The 16,305-nt window shown below is 51.7% G+C and overlaps 2 protein-coding genes across 4 annotated transcripts; one reads left to right on the top strand and one right to left on the bottom strand.

Moving 5' to 3' along the window:
- Nucleotides 1-318: 318 nt before the first annotated feature.
- SLC22A7 (solute carrier family 22 member 7) lies at nt 319-6,235 on the top strand (the record flags this gene model as incomplete). Of its 2 annotated transcripts, none has more annotated exons than XM_084227973.1 (10): nt 319-711; nt 1,263-1,366; nt 1,491-1,645; nt 1,769-1,937; nt 2,811-2,934; nt 3,209-3,318; nt 4,463-4,677; nt 4,855-4,963; nt 5,703-5,909; nt 6,193-6,235. In XM_084227973.1, the coding sequence occupies 10 exons, from the start codon at nt 319-321 to the stop codon at nt 6,233-6,235; spliced, it is 1,629 nt and encodes a 542-aa protein (XP_084084099.1). The 2 variants fall into 2 exon arrangements, with proteins under 2 accessions (XP_084084099.1, XP_084084098.1); XM_084227972.1 differs by having other exon boundaries at nt 6,181-6,235.
- Nucleotides 6,236-7,294: 1,059 nt separating this feature from the next.
- CRIP3 (cysteine rich protein 3) lies at nt 7,295-10,106 on the bottom strand (the record flags this gene model as incomplete). 2 transcript variants are annotated; one of them, XM_084228938.1, is made up of 8 exons in its annotated part: nt 7,295-7,356; nt 7,535-7,592; nt 7,692-7,786; nt 7,913-7,984; nt 9,006-9,137; nt 9,235-9,292; nt 9,689-9,783; nt 10,064-10,106. In XM_084228938.1, the coding sequence occupies 8 exons, from the start codon at nt 10,104-10,106 to the stop codon at nt 7,295-7,297; spliced, it is 615 nt and encodes a 204-aa protein (XP_084085064.1). The 2 variants fall into 2 exon arrangements, with proteins under 2 accessions (XP_084085064.1, XP_084085065.1); XM_084228939.1 differs by lacking the exon at nt 9,006-9,137.
- Nucleotides 10,107-16,305: the final 6,199 nt, after the last annotated feature.

Raw genomic sequence — 16,305 nt, 5'->3', positions numbered from 1 at the left:
TGGCCCAAGGCTGCCCCACTTGGTCCCGAGCCCTAAGAGATCTAAGTCCCAGACCACAGAGTCGGTGACCTCGAAATGGATGACAGCTCCTCCCCCAGCACTGGCCTTACAGGCAGGGATCCCTGGAGACTGGCTGGCTGGGGAGGGCCCAGTCCTGGGCCAGCCCCTGAGGGCTGGATTCTGCCTGCAGGCTCTCCATTCATCAGTCTATCCACTCCCCCCTCCAGAGTCCAAGGGTCTAGGTGGTGGGTGGGCTGAGCAGTGCTGGGCACTGCAGAGGCAGCAGGAGGCCTTGGGGACGGCTGGTGGGCGGGCAGCATGGGATTCGAGGAGCTGCTGGACCAGGTGGGCGGCTTTGGACCCTTCCAGCTGTGGAACGTGGCCCTGCTGGCTCTGCCCCGCGTGCTGCTGCCCATGCACTTCCTCCTGCCCATCTTCCTGGCGGCCGTGCCTGCCCACCGCTGTGTCCTGCCTGGGAGCCCGGCCAACATCAGCCACCAGGAAGCATGGCTAGAGGCCCACCTGCCCCGGGAGCCTGACGGCACCCTCAGCTCCTGCCTGCGCTTCTCCCACCCCAGGGCCCTCCCCAACACCACGTTGTGGGATGGGGAGCAGAGTCCTGGGGAGCTGGAGGGTGAGCCCTCCACAGAGCCCTGCCCTCAGGGCTGGGAATACAACAGCTCGGAGTTCTCCTCCACCATTGTGACTGAGGTACCCAGCCAGGAGTTTGGGGGACACGTGAGTGGGACGGGTCCGTCATTGCCTTGGGTGATTGCTATGTGGGCCGTTGATGGCGGCCTGTGGCTTTAAAGCTCTGAGCTAAATTCCTGGTTTGTGGTAAGGAGCCCCTACTTGGAGCTGCTGTTGTTAATTGGGAGGTGTTCAGGCAGGGAAGGGCTGAGAAGGGTCCAGGGAGTTGGGGCACACAGTTGAGAAGGGCATTTCTGCAGTAGAGGTGGGGGTGGGACAGGTGGCCTTCATCTGGAGGCCAGTGCAGGGGGGCAAGTTTCTCAGGGACAGAGTGGGACTCCTATTGCCATGGCGAAAGCCCTCCTCAGGGAGAAGATGAGGCTGCAGGTTCAGGAGGGGCAAAGTCTCCCACCCCCGAGCTGGGGTGAATAGTTAGGGGTTTATTATCTGGCATGGAGGTACCAGGGTGGCACCACTGACCTCAGGAGGTCCCAGGGTATGGAGAAGCAGGGTTGGTGCCCCTGGAGAAGGGCCTGTGCCCACGGAAGGCCCCTCCCTGCCTGTCCCTGCAGTGGGACCTGGTGTGTGAGCGGAAAGGCCTGAACAGAGCCACTTCCACCTTCTTCTTCGCTGGTGTGCTGGTGGGGGCTGTGGCCTTCGGATACCTCGCGGACAGGTGGGGTGAGGTGGGGGGGCTAATAAGGGAGTGGATGGGAGCCCTCCTCTCCCCCTACCTGTGGTGTGGGCCTAGTCCTCATTTTGGGGCCATAGGGAGCTGAGCCTGCACCATCCCTTTGCAGGTATGGGCGGCGCCGTCTGCTGCTGGTAGCCTATGTGAGTGCCCTGGTGCTGGGCCTGGCATCTGCGGCCTCAGTTAGCTACACCATGTTCGCCATCACCCGCACCCTCACTGGCACAGCCTTGGCTGGCTTCACCATCATCGTGATGCCCCTGGGTGAGGCAGGCAAAGAATGGGTGGGACCTAGAGGGCTGGAGGGAGGCAGTGGTCAAGGGTGAGGCTGAGCCCTTCTGGCCCTTGCTAACTGTCTTCCTGTCTCCGGCCCTGCCCTGGGCCCAGAACTGGAGTGGCTGGACGTGGGACACCGCACCGTGGCAGGTGTCCTGAGCAGCACCTTCTGGACAGGGGGTGTGATGCTGCTGGCACTGGTCGGGTACCTGATACGGGACTGGCGATGGCTTCTGCTGGCTGTCACCCTGCCTTGTGCCCCAGGCATCCTCAGCCTCTGGTGAGGCCTGTGGGCAGCTGGGAAATGGGAGAGATAGGAAGCCAGAGACAGAATTAACCAGCTATTGAGATTACTAGAGAGAGAGACTGAGAGATGAAGAGAAATGGTCCATGACCAAGAAACCGAAAGAGACAGAGAGAGAAAGAGTCAGACCAACAGAAAGAAGATGGCACCAGACATGAGCAGCAGAGGGACAGAGAACAAAATATTGAGAGACAGAGATGGAGAAGCAGAACCGGTCAGAATAGTGACAGGCCCAGACTAAAGGGCAGATTCAGAGGGACAGATGGAAATGGACACATGAGTGACACGAGGGACCGATGGAGAGACAAACCAAGAGCAAACTGAGGAGGGTCCCTTGGGGCGGGACAGGGCCTGTATGGGTGCAGTGTGGCGGGGTGGGGGGTGGGGAGGAGGAGGGATGGGGGGTGGGGGGGTGGTGTTCCCAGCAGGAGGCGGGAGACCAGGTGGGGTGGACATCTCATTGCCTCCCCAAAATGAACTGGCTTTGAATGACGCCTCTCGATGTGTCTCTGGACATCAATCTCTCCTTCATTTTACGTCTTCCTGCCACCCGTGGAACCAGTGGATGGCTGGTGCTAGAGGCTGTCTTAGGGGTGAGGCCTGTTCAGTTGAGCAGGGAAGGGAATCCAGGCTGTGGAGACCTAAGCCTGAGCAAGGAAATGTGGCAAGAGGTGGCTTTTAAATGGGTTTCAAAGACTGAATGGCAGTCCATCAGAGGAGCGGGGCCTGGAAAGGTGTTCCAGGTTGAGGGGACTGTGAGCAAGAGCCTGGGGCTGACGGCTGGTGCCGAGGAGGGAGACATGACTTAGGGTCCTGACTCTGACTGAAGGGCCTCCTGCCGTCCCCCAGGTGGGTGCCTGAGTCAGCGCGCTGGCTTCTGACCCAGGGCCGCGTGGAAGAGGCCCATAGGTACCTGCTCCGCTGTGCCAGGCTCAATAGGCGCTCCGTTGGTGAACATGGCCTAAGCCGGGAGGTGAGGATGAGTATGTGTTTTTGTGGCCTGTATCAAGCACCCCATCCTGGGCCTACTATGTGTGCCGGAAAAACTCCCTGTGACCAGTGGATCGTTCTAAATTTTAGGGTGTCCCACCTGGCTCTGGTGGTCTACACCCTCCATCCTACTCAACCCTGAGTGCAGCCCCACCCCTGCTACAGCAGAAGGGAGAACAGAGACACAGAGAGCAATATGCCTTAGTATGGACATGCAGACAACTCTGATGTCACAAACTGTCCTCTTACCCCAACAGGCTCTGAGCAAAGTGGCAGCTGGGGAACGCGTGGTCCGAAGAACCTCGTACCTAGACTTGTTCCGGACTCCACGGCTCCGACACATCTCATTGTGCTGCATGGTGGTGTGGTGAGGAGGGGGACTGGGAGAGGGTGTGGGCAAGATGATGGGGGCTGGAGGAGATCAGGCTGGGGAAGGTCAAGATACAGCAGGCGAGCCTCCCTGGTGGCTCAGGGGTTAAAGTCTCAGCGATTTCAAGCTATTGCTAGCTACTGCAGCATGAGTTCGATCCATGACCAAGGAGGTGACCCACATGGCGCAGCAGACCTCTCCTGTCTCACCCGCTGCTCCCCTCAGCAGTGTATTTCAGTCAATCCGCCTGTTCTGTTCCCTACTCTGTCTCTGGTGAATCCTCTCAGCCCCCCACACCTCTGGCCTGGACCCCAGTTCTTGTATAAATAAACAAACAAATAAATAAATAAATCTTTAAAAAAAAAAAAAAGCAGCACTTGCTAGTGGCCACAGCCCCTTTAAACTTCATAGCAGTCTGATGAGATCTGCACTCAGTGCCCCATTACAGCAGGGGCCTGAGGTTCCAAGTACTAAGTGGCCTGTCCACAGAGGTCTCACAGGAAGGAGGCCAGGGCCTCCTTTTTTAAAAAAAAAAAAAAAAAAGGATTTATTTACTTAAGCATACAAGAACCGGGGTACATGCCAGAGGTGGGGTGGGTAAGAGGATTCACCAGAGACAGAGTGGGGAACAGAACAGGTAGACTGACTGAAATACACTGCTGAGGGGAGCAGCAGGTGAGACAGGAGAGGTCTGCTGCACCATGTGGGTAGCTCCCAGGGATTGAACTCGTGCTGCAGTGGCTGCGGACAGCTTCATAGGTTGCGTCTTAACCCCTTGTGCAACCTATTTTATTTGGGAGGCCCAGATAAAATAAATCTTTAAAAAAAAAAAAAAAGGCAGCAGGCATCAGAGACAGGTCAGTTCAAATCTAGACACTGCCGCCTCCTTCCTGTGAGACCTCTGTGGACAGGCCACTTAGTACTTGGAACCTCGGGCCCCTGCTGTAATGGGGCACTGATTTCAGATCGCATCAGACTGCTACGAAGTTTAAAGGGGCTGTGGCCACTAGCAAGTGCTGCATACTCAGGGGCATTATGGGACAGGGCAGGTCCCAGGGAGTAGGCTCTGAAGGTGAGGAAGGCGGTCCCTCTAAAAGGCCAGGGCTCCCTGAGCCACCCTGTGAGCCCCATGCGTCCTCAGGTTTGGCGTAAACTTCTCCTATTATGGACTGAGCCTGGATGTGTCAGGCCTGGGACTGAACGTGTACCAGACGCAGCTGCTGTTCGGGGCCGTGGAGCTGCCCTCCAAGCTGCTGGTCTACCTGTCGGTGCGCCACGTGGGACGCCGCCTCACACAGGCGGGAACGCTGCTGGGCACTGCCCTGGCCTTGGGCATCAGAATGCTGCTTCCCTCTGGTGAGCCCCGTCAGAGGCCCCTCCTCCTGGCCAAGAAGTCCACCTCCACCCCCCTCCCTGTCCCGGAAGCCTTGCTCAAAGAGTTAGTTTCTGCCTACTGAGAGGCTACACCACCCATCCCAGGAGCCCTGGGCCCTGCACAAAGGCCCACTCACTGCCTGGCCCCTTTACCTCCAGAAATGGGGTCCTGGAGCACCGCCCTGGCGGTGATGGGGAAAGGTTTTTCTGAAGCTGCCTTCACTACTGCCTACCTGTTCACTTCGGAGTTGTACCCTACTGTGCTCAGGTGAGGGGGCGCCTGGGTCCTGGCAACCCGCCTAAGGGGAGGGCTTGCTAGTCACATATCTTACTAACACCCCCACATACAGGCACTGCCCCCGAGTCCCTCTCACCCATTTCTTACACTAGCTGGGAAATTCAGAGCTAATCAGAGCCATCCCTGTTGGCCTAAGTCTGGAGAAGGTGGAGGTTTTTATTTACTAAATGACCTGAGCAGGGTCAGACCCCCCTTTTGGGAACTCCTTAACAAGAAAACAGTCAGAAAAAGCCCTGTCCTGCCTGTCCCATCTCATTCACCACAGCCCAGGCAGAGCTGTCCGAGGGGGTTTCTCTGGGTGTAAGACCTGGGGTCCTTTCAGATAACTTGTCAGGTGGGACAGGCCTGTGGGCAACTTACTGCTTCTCAAAGCCTTGTGCCTTTTCTAACAGCGCAGGGCCTCAAGGAGCTGCTGACCCTCTTCCTTCTATACTACCCTTCTTTCATCCCCATTCTTTGCTGAACAGAGAATTCTTCTCTTTTAGTGGCACCTCGCTGTCCTCTCCCAGAAGGGGGACCCCACCTCTGGTGGGGGCTGGCTTGGAGATCCCTGGCCTGGGGATGGATGGGAAGACCATCTGAGAGAGGACTCAGGTTTCTAAGCTGTCTAGGTAGAAGGGGCTCTGTCCAGCCTAGGATAAGAATCCCATGAAGCATGACTTCAAGTAGGGGGACCATGACCCCTCTCCCCCTTTCTCTCTCTGAACAGGCAGACAGGAATGGGGCTGACTGCACTGGTAGGCCGGCTGGGGGGCTCTTTAGCCCCCCTGGCGGCCTTGCTGGATGGTGTGTGGCTATCGCTGCCCCAGCTAGCTTACGGGGGAATCTCCCTGCTGGCTGCCTGCACTGCCCTCCTGCTGCCAGAGACAAGGCAGGCGCAGCTGCCAGAAACCATCCAGGATGTGGAAAGGAAGAGGTGTGTACACAGGTGTCTGTTTAAGCACATACATTTGGGTATAGGGGCTCAGGTACCCGACACCTCAGGTGTGATTCAGAGAAGACATGTCTGCATGCGTGTATTGGGGTATGTATGCAAGTATGCAGACCTGGGGTATGTAAACTGTGTATGTAAAAGTGTACATGAGTCCATATGTGTGTTGCCTGACGGGGCAGGCTGGGGCGGTAGTTTGGAGGGCTACCTCACCCCCACATTCCCCCGCTATTTCTCATGATTCCTTCCTCTCCACTGCCCCATCCAGCCTTCAGGAGGAGGAGATGTCCATGAAGCAGGTCCATGACTGAGTAGGACCAGGGGCAGGCCCTCCACAGAAGCGCTGCAGCAGGGGCTGGGAGAGCAGAGGGCAGGCCCTGTGACCAGGGCTGGGGGTACTGAGCCCCTGCCCAGGGCTGGAGTTGTCACCAATGGCCCCTTCTCTGTGCTCGCCAGCCTTAATTATTTGGCCTCCAACAACAGAGTGATTTCCCAGGATGAAGTGGGCATTCCTCTCATGGCTGGGGTAATTTTGTAAATAAAGCTGCCCCTTGTGTTGGGGCAATGGTGAGCAGCTGTGGGAAGAGCCATAGATGGGAAGCCATTGAGTCTGGCCCTGGACTCTGATCCCAGCTTTGCCACTAGTTTACTGTGTGACCGTAAGCCAGTGGCTTTCCCTCTCTGGATCTCAGTCTGTTCATCTCTCAAATGGATAATGAAGCAGACCTCACCACAGGATCTATCTGCTGTCACGCTCGAATGAGATTCTGAACAAGATCCTTCTCTAGAGATGGTGTCAAAGAAGGGACTTGTCCTCTGATGATTTCTGGTACCAACAGGGCTCGTGGGCATGCTGTCTACTGTGTGGTGCTAGGGGCTGCCCGATGCCAGGACCAGGGGACTAGGAGTATCGAGCTTTTTGTGGCCATGAATGGCCCTGCTACCTCCTAGGCACTAGGCAGGGTAATGCATCCCTTCACCCCCACACTCCCCACCCTCCAACCCACTGTCTAGGACTTCTGTCCAAAGAAGAGTCAAATGAATGGGAGCCAATATTTTATTGGAGAAGCCGGAGAAGCTGAGAATAAACACAAACTTTTACATACCCTGAAGTTCCAGAATTTGCTGGGGAAAGGGATTAGGGAGGCCAGGAGGCCAGCCTTCAGAATGGGGTGGACTGTGTCCCCAGATAAGAATGGGGAAGGAGTTGGCAGAGAAAGTCTAGATTCTGGTCTACCATGGGCTTAGGCCCAGGCCACCAGAATCCCACCTTCCCCCACCCTCACGGGACTGGAGAATTCTGTAGCTCCTCCTGGACCACGGAGGGGATGGTGGAAGGCCGAGTTAGGGTGACCTCTCCTGTGAGCATCTCATTTGGATTTTATCTCCACAGGGTCATAGATGTAGCAGCCTACGTTACCAATGTTCACACCTGAGGGAGAGAGCCCCATCACCAAGGACCTTAGGACTAGAGGGTGCTGGGCTGGGGGCTGCAGGGAATTGGGAAGGGCTCAGGGTATGTTTGGCCACAGGGGAAGTTGTCCACACATCCCCCACAGACCATGTACATGCCATACTTTAGGCCTGGTGTCTGGGATGGGACTGCCCACCTTTGGGGCCAAACAGGTAGCCGTAGCAGGGGATGTGGCAGTAGGGGGCGCCGTCATGCTGGGACACACAGAGAGAAAGAAAGCTGCCTTAGCTTGGCTCTCTTCCCAGCTCCAGCCTCCCTCCTCTCCACTTAAGCACCCATCCTGCCCTGCTCACCTCAGCATGACTACCGGCGGTCAACGTCTTCCGGCAGCGCTGGCACCTCAGGCAGGGTCGGTGCCAATTTTTGCCCAAAGACATCACCTTCTCAGCTGGTGGTGGAGAGAGGTGGTTCTAGGGGAGGGGAAGGCAGGAGGACCCACCTGCCTTGCTCCACCCTCCCTGCCCTTTGATGCCCATCCTATGCACCCTCCCCCAAGTTTTCCATGGTCACTTACCAAAATAGACAGGTTCCTCGCAGCCAGGGCACATGGAGGTCTCCCCAGTGAAAGTCTTCATGTGGGGAGGATCTTTAAGGGGGAGAGGCCCTAGCTAGGGCTGACGTGGGGGTCAGACCTAAACAAGGCCCACCAGCACTGCCCACCTTCCTCCAGGAGCCCGTTACTCTGCAACCATGAGTCTGATTTCCTTTTGATACCACCTTCTATTCCATCCCTATTTACCCGAGGGATCCCTGACTCTTCCTGTCCCTCCAGAGGGTCAGGTGCCCATCAGCCCAACCCCATCCGCAACTCAATCCTCAGGAAACCTGAGCTGACATGGGAGCTGGCAGGGACAGGGGTAGGGTGTCAGGTGTTGGGGAGCACAGTATCAGTGCTCACTCCAGAGCACTGGAGGAAGGAATGGGGAGAGAGAAGAGGTGAAGAATGTGAGGGGCTGGCTGGCCCCACCCCAGTGGCCCTGTCACTCCTAGGTCATTCATTCCATCGTTCTGGAGTTCTGGCCTGAGAGCCCTGAGTTCTAGGCTAGCTGCCGCTGACCAGCTGTGTGATCACACAAGGTCATTTGGCCTCTCTGGATCTCAGTCTCCTCACCAGTAAAATGGGGGTGATAATGTCATAAGCCCAATTAACCTCAAGTCAGGAGCTGACATGAAGGAACATCAGAAAAGGGGGCGCGGCAGGTTGAGCGCAGCGCTGTGAAGCTGCCCACAGCCTCTGCAGCGCAGGTTCGATCCCAGCTGGCTGTCGAGATACACACATGGCGCAGCAGACCTCTCCTGGCTCGCCTGCTGCTCCCCTCAGCAGTGTATCTCAGTCAGTCTGCCTGTTCTGCTCTCCGCTCTGTCTCTGGTGAATCCTCTCACCCTCCCGCGCATCTGGCCTGTACCCCAGTTCTTGTATGCATGAATAAACAAATCTCAAAAAAAAAAAAGAAAAGAAAAGAAAAGAAAAAGGGGCAGTGGAGAAAACTTTGTGAAGCACAAAGTTCTTTGACGCAGAGGACTGTGTGGGAGACTGACACCCTCCAGCCCTCCCAGTTCCAGCCTAGATAAGGGTCAAGAGAAGTAGATGGGACCATCTTACTTACTTTTCTTGCCCTGGGGGAGGCCAGTCCTGGGCCTGGGGGGGCTAAAGCTGCTGGGGGTGAGGGGAATGGTCCTGGCAGGGGTGGGAGGGGGGGTATTGTAGAGGTAGGAGCCCACACCACCAATGTTCACCCCTGTTGAGAGAAAAGGGCAGGTCAAGCTTGAATTTTCATCTCCTACTCATGGGGAGGGTTCTGCTGCTCCCTGGCCACCTTCCAAACTGGTACTTACCCCTGGGTCCGAAGAGAGCCCCATAGCATGGCCTGTGGCAATATGGCCTCCCATTGTGCTAGGCACAAGCAGAGGGAAGAGGGTTGATCAGGGCCCAGGGGCTTCTGTGCCCCACAAACCTTTCCCTAAGATAAAGCTGCCAGTTGTGTATGTCCAGGGACCTGGTGTGGTGAGGCTGGGAGAGGTGGGAGAGGGATAGCACCCCCAAATGGCCACTGCTGTCAGGGGGCAAGGGCAAGAGCAGGTGAGGAAGTGGTGCTGCTTCCCTCTGTCCCCACACCCTGAATCATGGACCCTATAGCAGCACTCATGCTCCCCAAGTCTTGGCCGGGCTGTGGAGCACACCAGGTAAGTGCTCTTGGGAGCAGACTCCTGAGGGCCTGCGGGCTGGAAACTGGGTCTGGTGCCTGGGCAACCGTGACAGACTGACAGACGCAGGGTGGCCGGGCCTCACCTCTGCATGCCCCCCGGGAGACAGGACGCTGCGGCAGCGCTCACATTTCAGGCAGAAGCGGTGCCAGTTCTTGCCCAGGGCGCTCACCTTCTCTGCTGCGGGGGGGTGAGGGTGGGGTGGGGGCGTGGGGGGGAAGGCGGAACCGGGCTGCAGGGAATCGGCCAAGCAATGCCAGTGGTACTTCCCCCCCTCAGCCCCTCCTGCACGGCTTCCCAGAGGAGATGGGAGTGTCTCCGGGAGGCCGGCACCATTCCCCGTGAACGCTACTCCCCCGGTGGAACCGGGGTCTGGGGCCACACCTTCCGCAGCCCCTCTCGTCCTCAGGGAACCAAGCATTTCCTACCCACCTTCCACCCCTCCCTAGCCCGGCCTCACCAAAGAAAACGGGTTGCTGGCATCCCGGGCAGGTCCAGCTCATGGCTCCCTCTGGCAGCCGCCGCACACAGTAGGCACCGCTGTTCTGCCCTGTCTGCTGGCTCCACCTAAGCTCGGTTTTCAGCCTCATCGGGCAGAATTCTCTATTCATCGTGGCCATTGGCCACCAGAAGTTTAGAGCCACTCCACCTCTAGGGGACGCCGGCGACCTGGCAGTTAACCCGTCTTCCACCTTGGGGAGGAGAGTGTGTTCTGAAGCCAGCCGGGAGGGGCGCGGGCCATGAGGATGCCTGGGAGGGTGGCATTAATTTCAGGTTTGGAAAGAAACCAGAAGAGAGGAAAAATATCTCCCAAAGAGAGGGGAGAGGCATTATTTGAAACGGTTTCATTCCATTTTGGTTGTCTTGCAGGTGGTGGAGAGCAACAGTATTCGGAGCTCGTTTCTCTTACTTATCCTTGGCTTCTAAGCAAATTACTTAACCTTGGTTTGCCTCCTTTTTCTTATCTGCACACTAAGTATGATGACAAGTCTCCACCTCATGATTGTTGTGAGAATTAGATAAGTTATTATGTGTAAAGTAGATAAGTGATTATGTGTAAAGTACCCAACAAAACCTGGCACATAAATAGTATGTAAGCAGTAGTCATCACAATGACGGATCACATCATGAACTCGAGACTCTTAGTCTGGAAGTCTCAAAACCTGGTCTGTATACAGTGCTTTGCTTGCAAAATAACAACGCTTACTCAATTTTAAAGTATAGACACCAATGAAATATTCCCAGGTTAAAGATGTTTTAGTATTTGTTAAAAGTAGTTCAGCAGTGCTTCAAAGGACACTTCAAGAAATTTAAACACACAGAATGGGAGAAAATATTTACAAACATTTATCTGATAAAGGTCTAGTAACCAGAATCAATAAAGGGCTCTTACAATTCAACAACAAAAAGATAACCCATTTTAAAAATGGCCAAAGAGGGCCTGCAGGGGTTACGATGCAACCTATGAAGCTATCTGCAGCCACTGCAGCATGAGTTTGATCCCTGGCCAGGGAGCTACCCACATGGCACAGCAGACCTCTCCTGTCTCACCCCTGCTCCCCTCTGCAGTGTGTTTTAGTCAGTTTGCCTGTTTTGCTCCCCACTCTGTCTCTGGTGAATCCTCTCACCCCATACCTCTGGCCTGTACCCCAGTTCTTGTATGCATAAATAATCAATCATAAAAAAAAAAAGCCAAAGAATTTGAATATTTCCCCAGTATAAATGACCCACAAGCACATGAAAACATGTTCAACATCATTAGACATTAGGGAAGTGAAAATCGGGACCACAATGAAATACCACTTTCCACCCACCAGGATGGCTATAATAAAAAAGATGAGTAATAACAAGTGTTAGGGAGGATGTGACAAGATTGGATCCCCCTATACATTGTTGTATTTATTCTTATACATGTTGAATGTAAAATGACACAGCCCTTTCAAAAGTCTGGCAATTCCTCAAAAGTTTAAACATAGAGTTACCCTACGATGCACAATTGCATTCCTAGTTGTGTATGTAAGGGAAAGTGAGCAGATGCCCACACAAAACTGCACATGAATGTTAACAGCACCACTGTTTATGATATCCAAAAGATAGAAACAACCCAAAGTCCATCAAATGATAAATGGATAAACAAAATGTGACAGACCCATGATAGAACATTATTTCTGCTCTAACAAGGAATGAGGTACTGCTGCATGCTACAACATGGGGAACCATAAACACATTCACAGTAAATGAAAGAAGTCAGACACAGGGCCTCCCTGGTGGCACAAGGTGTTAAGCATAGCACTGTGAAGTTGTCCGCAGCCTCTGCAGCACAAGTTTGATCCCCAGCCGGCCAGGGAGCTACCCACACCCCAGCAGACCTCTGTCTTGCCTGCTGCTCCCCTCAGCAGTGTATTTCAGTAGATCTGCCTGTTCTGTTCCCCACTCTGTCTCTGGTGAATCCTCTCATGCCCCCCCACACCTCCGGCCTGTACCCCAGTTCTTGTACGCATAAATAAATCTTTTTAAAAAAAAGTCAGACACAAAACATCACATATTGAGCTATTCCATTTTTATGAAATGTCTAGAATAGGCAAATTTGTAAAGACAGAAGTAGCTTAGAGTTATTAGGGATGGGGGACAGCAACAGGGAGTATCTCTGTATCAGATGAATATGACCTGGAATTAGATTCAGCGATAGTTGCACAATCTTGTGGATATACTAAAAATCAATCGAATACTTTAAGAGGGTGAATTTTGGGCCTCCCCAGTGGTACAGTGGTTGAGCGCTGGGCTGCAAACCTGCCCTCAGCCTCTGCAGCGCCGGTTTGATCCCCGGCCGCCAGTGAGGGTCCCACATGGCGCACAGACCTCTCCTGCTGCCCGCTGCTCCCCTCAGCAGTGTATCCTCAGTCTGCCTGTTCTGTTCCCACTCTGGCTCTGGTGGATTCTCTCACCCTCCTGCGCTTCTGACTGTACCCAGTGCTTGTATAAATAAATAAATAAATAAATCTTTAAAAAAAAAAAAAAGAGGGTGAATTTTATGTTATGTGAATAATGTCTCAATAATAATAATAATTGCTGAAGAAGGCTATTTAAAAAAAAAAAAGATAGCTCAGTAAATGAGGGCCAGAAGGATAGCTTTGATAACTGTGTGCAGTGCCCCAAGAGCAGGACAGTGGTCTTTCAGACGCTAGTCTGCTGCCCTCTTCAATTTGTTGACAAATTAAACTTCTTTCCTTCTCCTCAAGCTCTATTTCCTTTTGTTGGGCAAAGGAACCAAGTCTGGGTGGCATTCTGGTATCACCAAGACCCCTTGTTAAAGGTCACAGGAAAGCAGATTTGGATTCAGTCTAAGAAAATAAGAAAACCTTCTAATTGAGCTCAAACATGGAGTGATTGCTTCAGACCATAGTGAGCGTCTGTAGACAACGAACCAATTGATTGTCTTCAGAAGGAATGCAGGCATCACATACAGTCAGATCTTTAAGATTTCTTCACAATTGGATAATGTGATTGTAATGGAATGTAATTCCATTCCATTCTAAGAGAGGACTTTGAAATCTGTATTAACAAGATTGTGTTAACAAATTGTGTTGACAGGAAAGCAATGCTAAAAAAGTGACAGCTATTACCAACAGAGTGGCAGCCATAGGCATCCTACTTGTTATTTCTGACTCTACCTGATGGGGGTTATAAATGCAAAATTATCAGTTGTACAGAAAAGGCCTGGAGAGGTCAAAGAATTTGTTTGACATCATATACACATACCCAACCATTCTGACTCTGAAGCTTATATTCTCTACTGTATGCTCCTAAGCATGATTTCTGCTAATCCACCCACGTGATTCAGCATGAAAGGACATACAATTGTCTGCACAGCATCTCTACCTAAGAGATGAGTTGAGTTGCAAAGAGAAGGGAAATGTCATCACAACCTTTCCATAGCTTCTGATTACCCTCAAGATGAAGTTATTAACTTGGCTCTAAGACCCTCCACCTTTCCAGTCTTCTAGTCATTTCTCCTGTTGCATCAACCCTTCCAACTATTCTAAATGAGCTTTATAAACCTGCCATGTTCTTTTCTGCCTCAGAGCCTCTGCAAAGCTATTTCTCCTCTGGGACCTTGCGTCTATAATATCTCCAACTCACAATTCCTATTTCACTGCATTTACTTAATTCCAGGTTATTGGTCCCAGGCATTCTCACATCTAGCATCCTGTGCTGGGGAGTAGAGAAAGTGTAATTTATGTATTGTGTTTTCCCTGAGTGCTGAATCATATGAGAGAAAAGGCAGATGGAGACCCATAATAAAGGCTGGGTTTGTACTTTGCAAGAGTAAAATAGGGCTGCTAATTTCCTGCCCACCTCTCCCACCCCAGATCAGGCTTTGCTGCCTAATTAGTCTTGAGCAACATGAGGGTAAAGACCAAAAAGGCTTTGCCAACTACTGTGTATGTTTCAAGAACCTTGTTCAGGGCCTCCCCTGGTGGTGCAGTGGTTGAGTGCTGGGTTGTGAAGCTGCCCACAGCCTCTGCAATGCCGGTTCAATCCCCAGCCGCTGGCGAGGGTCCCACATGGCGCACAGACCTCTCCTGCCGCCCACTGCTCCCCTCACAGTGTACTTCGTCAGTCTGCCTGTTTTGCTCTCGGCTCTGGTGAATTCTCTCACCCCCCCCCCGCCCCGCCGCACTTCTGACTGTACCCAGTGCTTGTATAAATAAATAAATAAATCTTTTTAAAAATAAATAAAAGAACCTTGTTCAGTCTCTGGCACACAGTGCTCAATAAATATATTTTGGTGAATATTGCACACAAGTCTCTCTCAAGTGTGAGTAGATGAGGGCTAGTGGGAGAGATATGGGAATAGGGAGAGACTGACAGGGGTTGAGAGTTTTTACAAGAAAAGGTCCAGAGCAAGGGAAGCTCAGCTACGTAGAAGTGGTGGCTCAGGAGTTTGTTTTTAAATATACAGGAGAATCAGTGTGTATGACACAAAATGGAATATGATTTATGCTGGTCCTGAATATAAATACTAGATAACGAATAAAGTTAAAGGAGAACTGAAATTTGCTTTGGCAGCAAACCAATTGCACTAATTACAGTCATTCAAAAGAACTTACTAATTAAGCTTAATTAGCATGTAGTACAATTAGATCTATCATTAAATATATGGCTATGAGAGAATGTGGGAAAGTTATATAAACTGTAAAGTACCCTACAAATAAGGCTGCTATTGTGTGTCAGTGAGTTTTGATTACAGTATGGACTCCATTCATGTCTTCTTAGACTTGCTCAACTATATGATTACATGCTTGTAACTTTTAAAGAATTATCAAAAACTTTGCTCCTATATAACGCTTTTGAAAGGTTTCATTCATTTTGGTATGTTAATAATCAGTCTTACCTCCTTATCATTTTATTCTTAACCTTTATCATCTATAACCCTGGCATTTTTCTCACACAATCTTTTGTATATCTCCAACAAGAAAACTTTACTTTCTGTAATTTATATTGCTTAAAAAAATGAAAAATATACAAATGGGGCCTCCCTGGTGGCGCAGCGGTTGAGTGCTGGGTTGCGAAGCTGCCCGCAGCCTCTGCAGAGCCGGTTCGATCCCCGGCTGCCCCCCGGGCCACCACTGGAGGAGGGTCCCACATGGCGCGCAGACCTCTCCTGCCGCCCGCTGCTCCCCTCAGCAGTGTACTTCGGTCCTTCTGCCTGCTCTGCTCCCCGCTCTGGCTCTGGTGAATTCTCTCACCCTCCCGCGCTTCTGACTGTACCCAGTGCATGTATAAACAAAACAAACAAACAAATAAAGAAAAAGAAAGAAAATTAAAAATATATATATATACAAATGGCTAATAATATGAAATGATGCTTGATATCATCAGTCACCAAAGAAATACAAAGCAAAACTACAGATACGACTTTATATTTAGCAGCCTGGCTATAATAAAAGAGAAAAGCAGATATAACAAGTATTAGAAAAGATGTAGACGAAAAAGCCCTTACATTTCTGGTAGGAATGTACAGTGTGTGCAGCTACTTGGAAAACAGTTGGATAGTTCCTTAAAAAGTTAAACATAATGTGATATCACAGAAATGGCAAAGCAGAGAGTTCCAAGAATCAGGCCCTCCACTGAAGCTATCATTAAAGTGGCAGAAATGAATCAACTTTTTCAGAATTCTGGGCCTCCCTGGTGGTGTGAGGGGTTAAGTCTCAGAAGTATGAAGCTATCACTGCTTCATGAGTCCAATCCCTGGCAAGGAAGCTATCCACATGGTGCAGCAGACCTTTCCTGTCTCGTCCACTGTGTACTCGTCCTCGTCCACCGTACTCGTCCTCAACAGTGTATTTCAGTCAATCCACCTGTTCTGCTCCCCACTCTGTCTCTGGTGGATCAGCTCATCCTCCCTCCCCCCACTTCTCTGGCCTACACCCCAGCTCTGTATGTATAAATAAAATCTTAAAAAAAAAAAACAAAAACTTACCCAACCAGTAGAGTGCTTAAGGTGAAAAGATGCTAATTTACAAAACATTGCGGCATTTTTTGCTTACTTATCCCCCAGCTTGGTAGACAGCTACTGGGATGGCAGCCCTGGTGTATTCCTAGTGCAGTTTGCTGGTTCAGAAGGCAATATGGACATTGTTCTTAAAACATATTTTGAATGTTATGTGCATTATATACTATACTGTTAAAATAAAGTAA

The sequence above is a fragment of the Talpa europaea genome (assembly GCF_964194135.1).
Source record: "Talpa europaea genome assembly, chromosome: 2".
Classification (NCBI taxonomy): Eukaryota; Metazoa; Chordata; class Mammalia; order Eulipotyphla; family Talpidae; genus Talpa; species Talpa europaea.
This window is presented reverse-complemented; position numbering and strand designations above follow the sequence as displayed.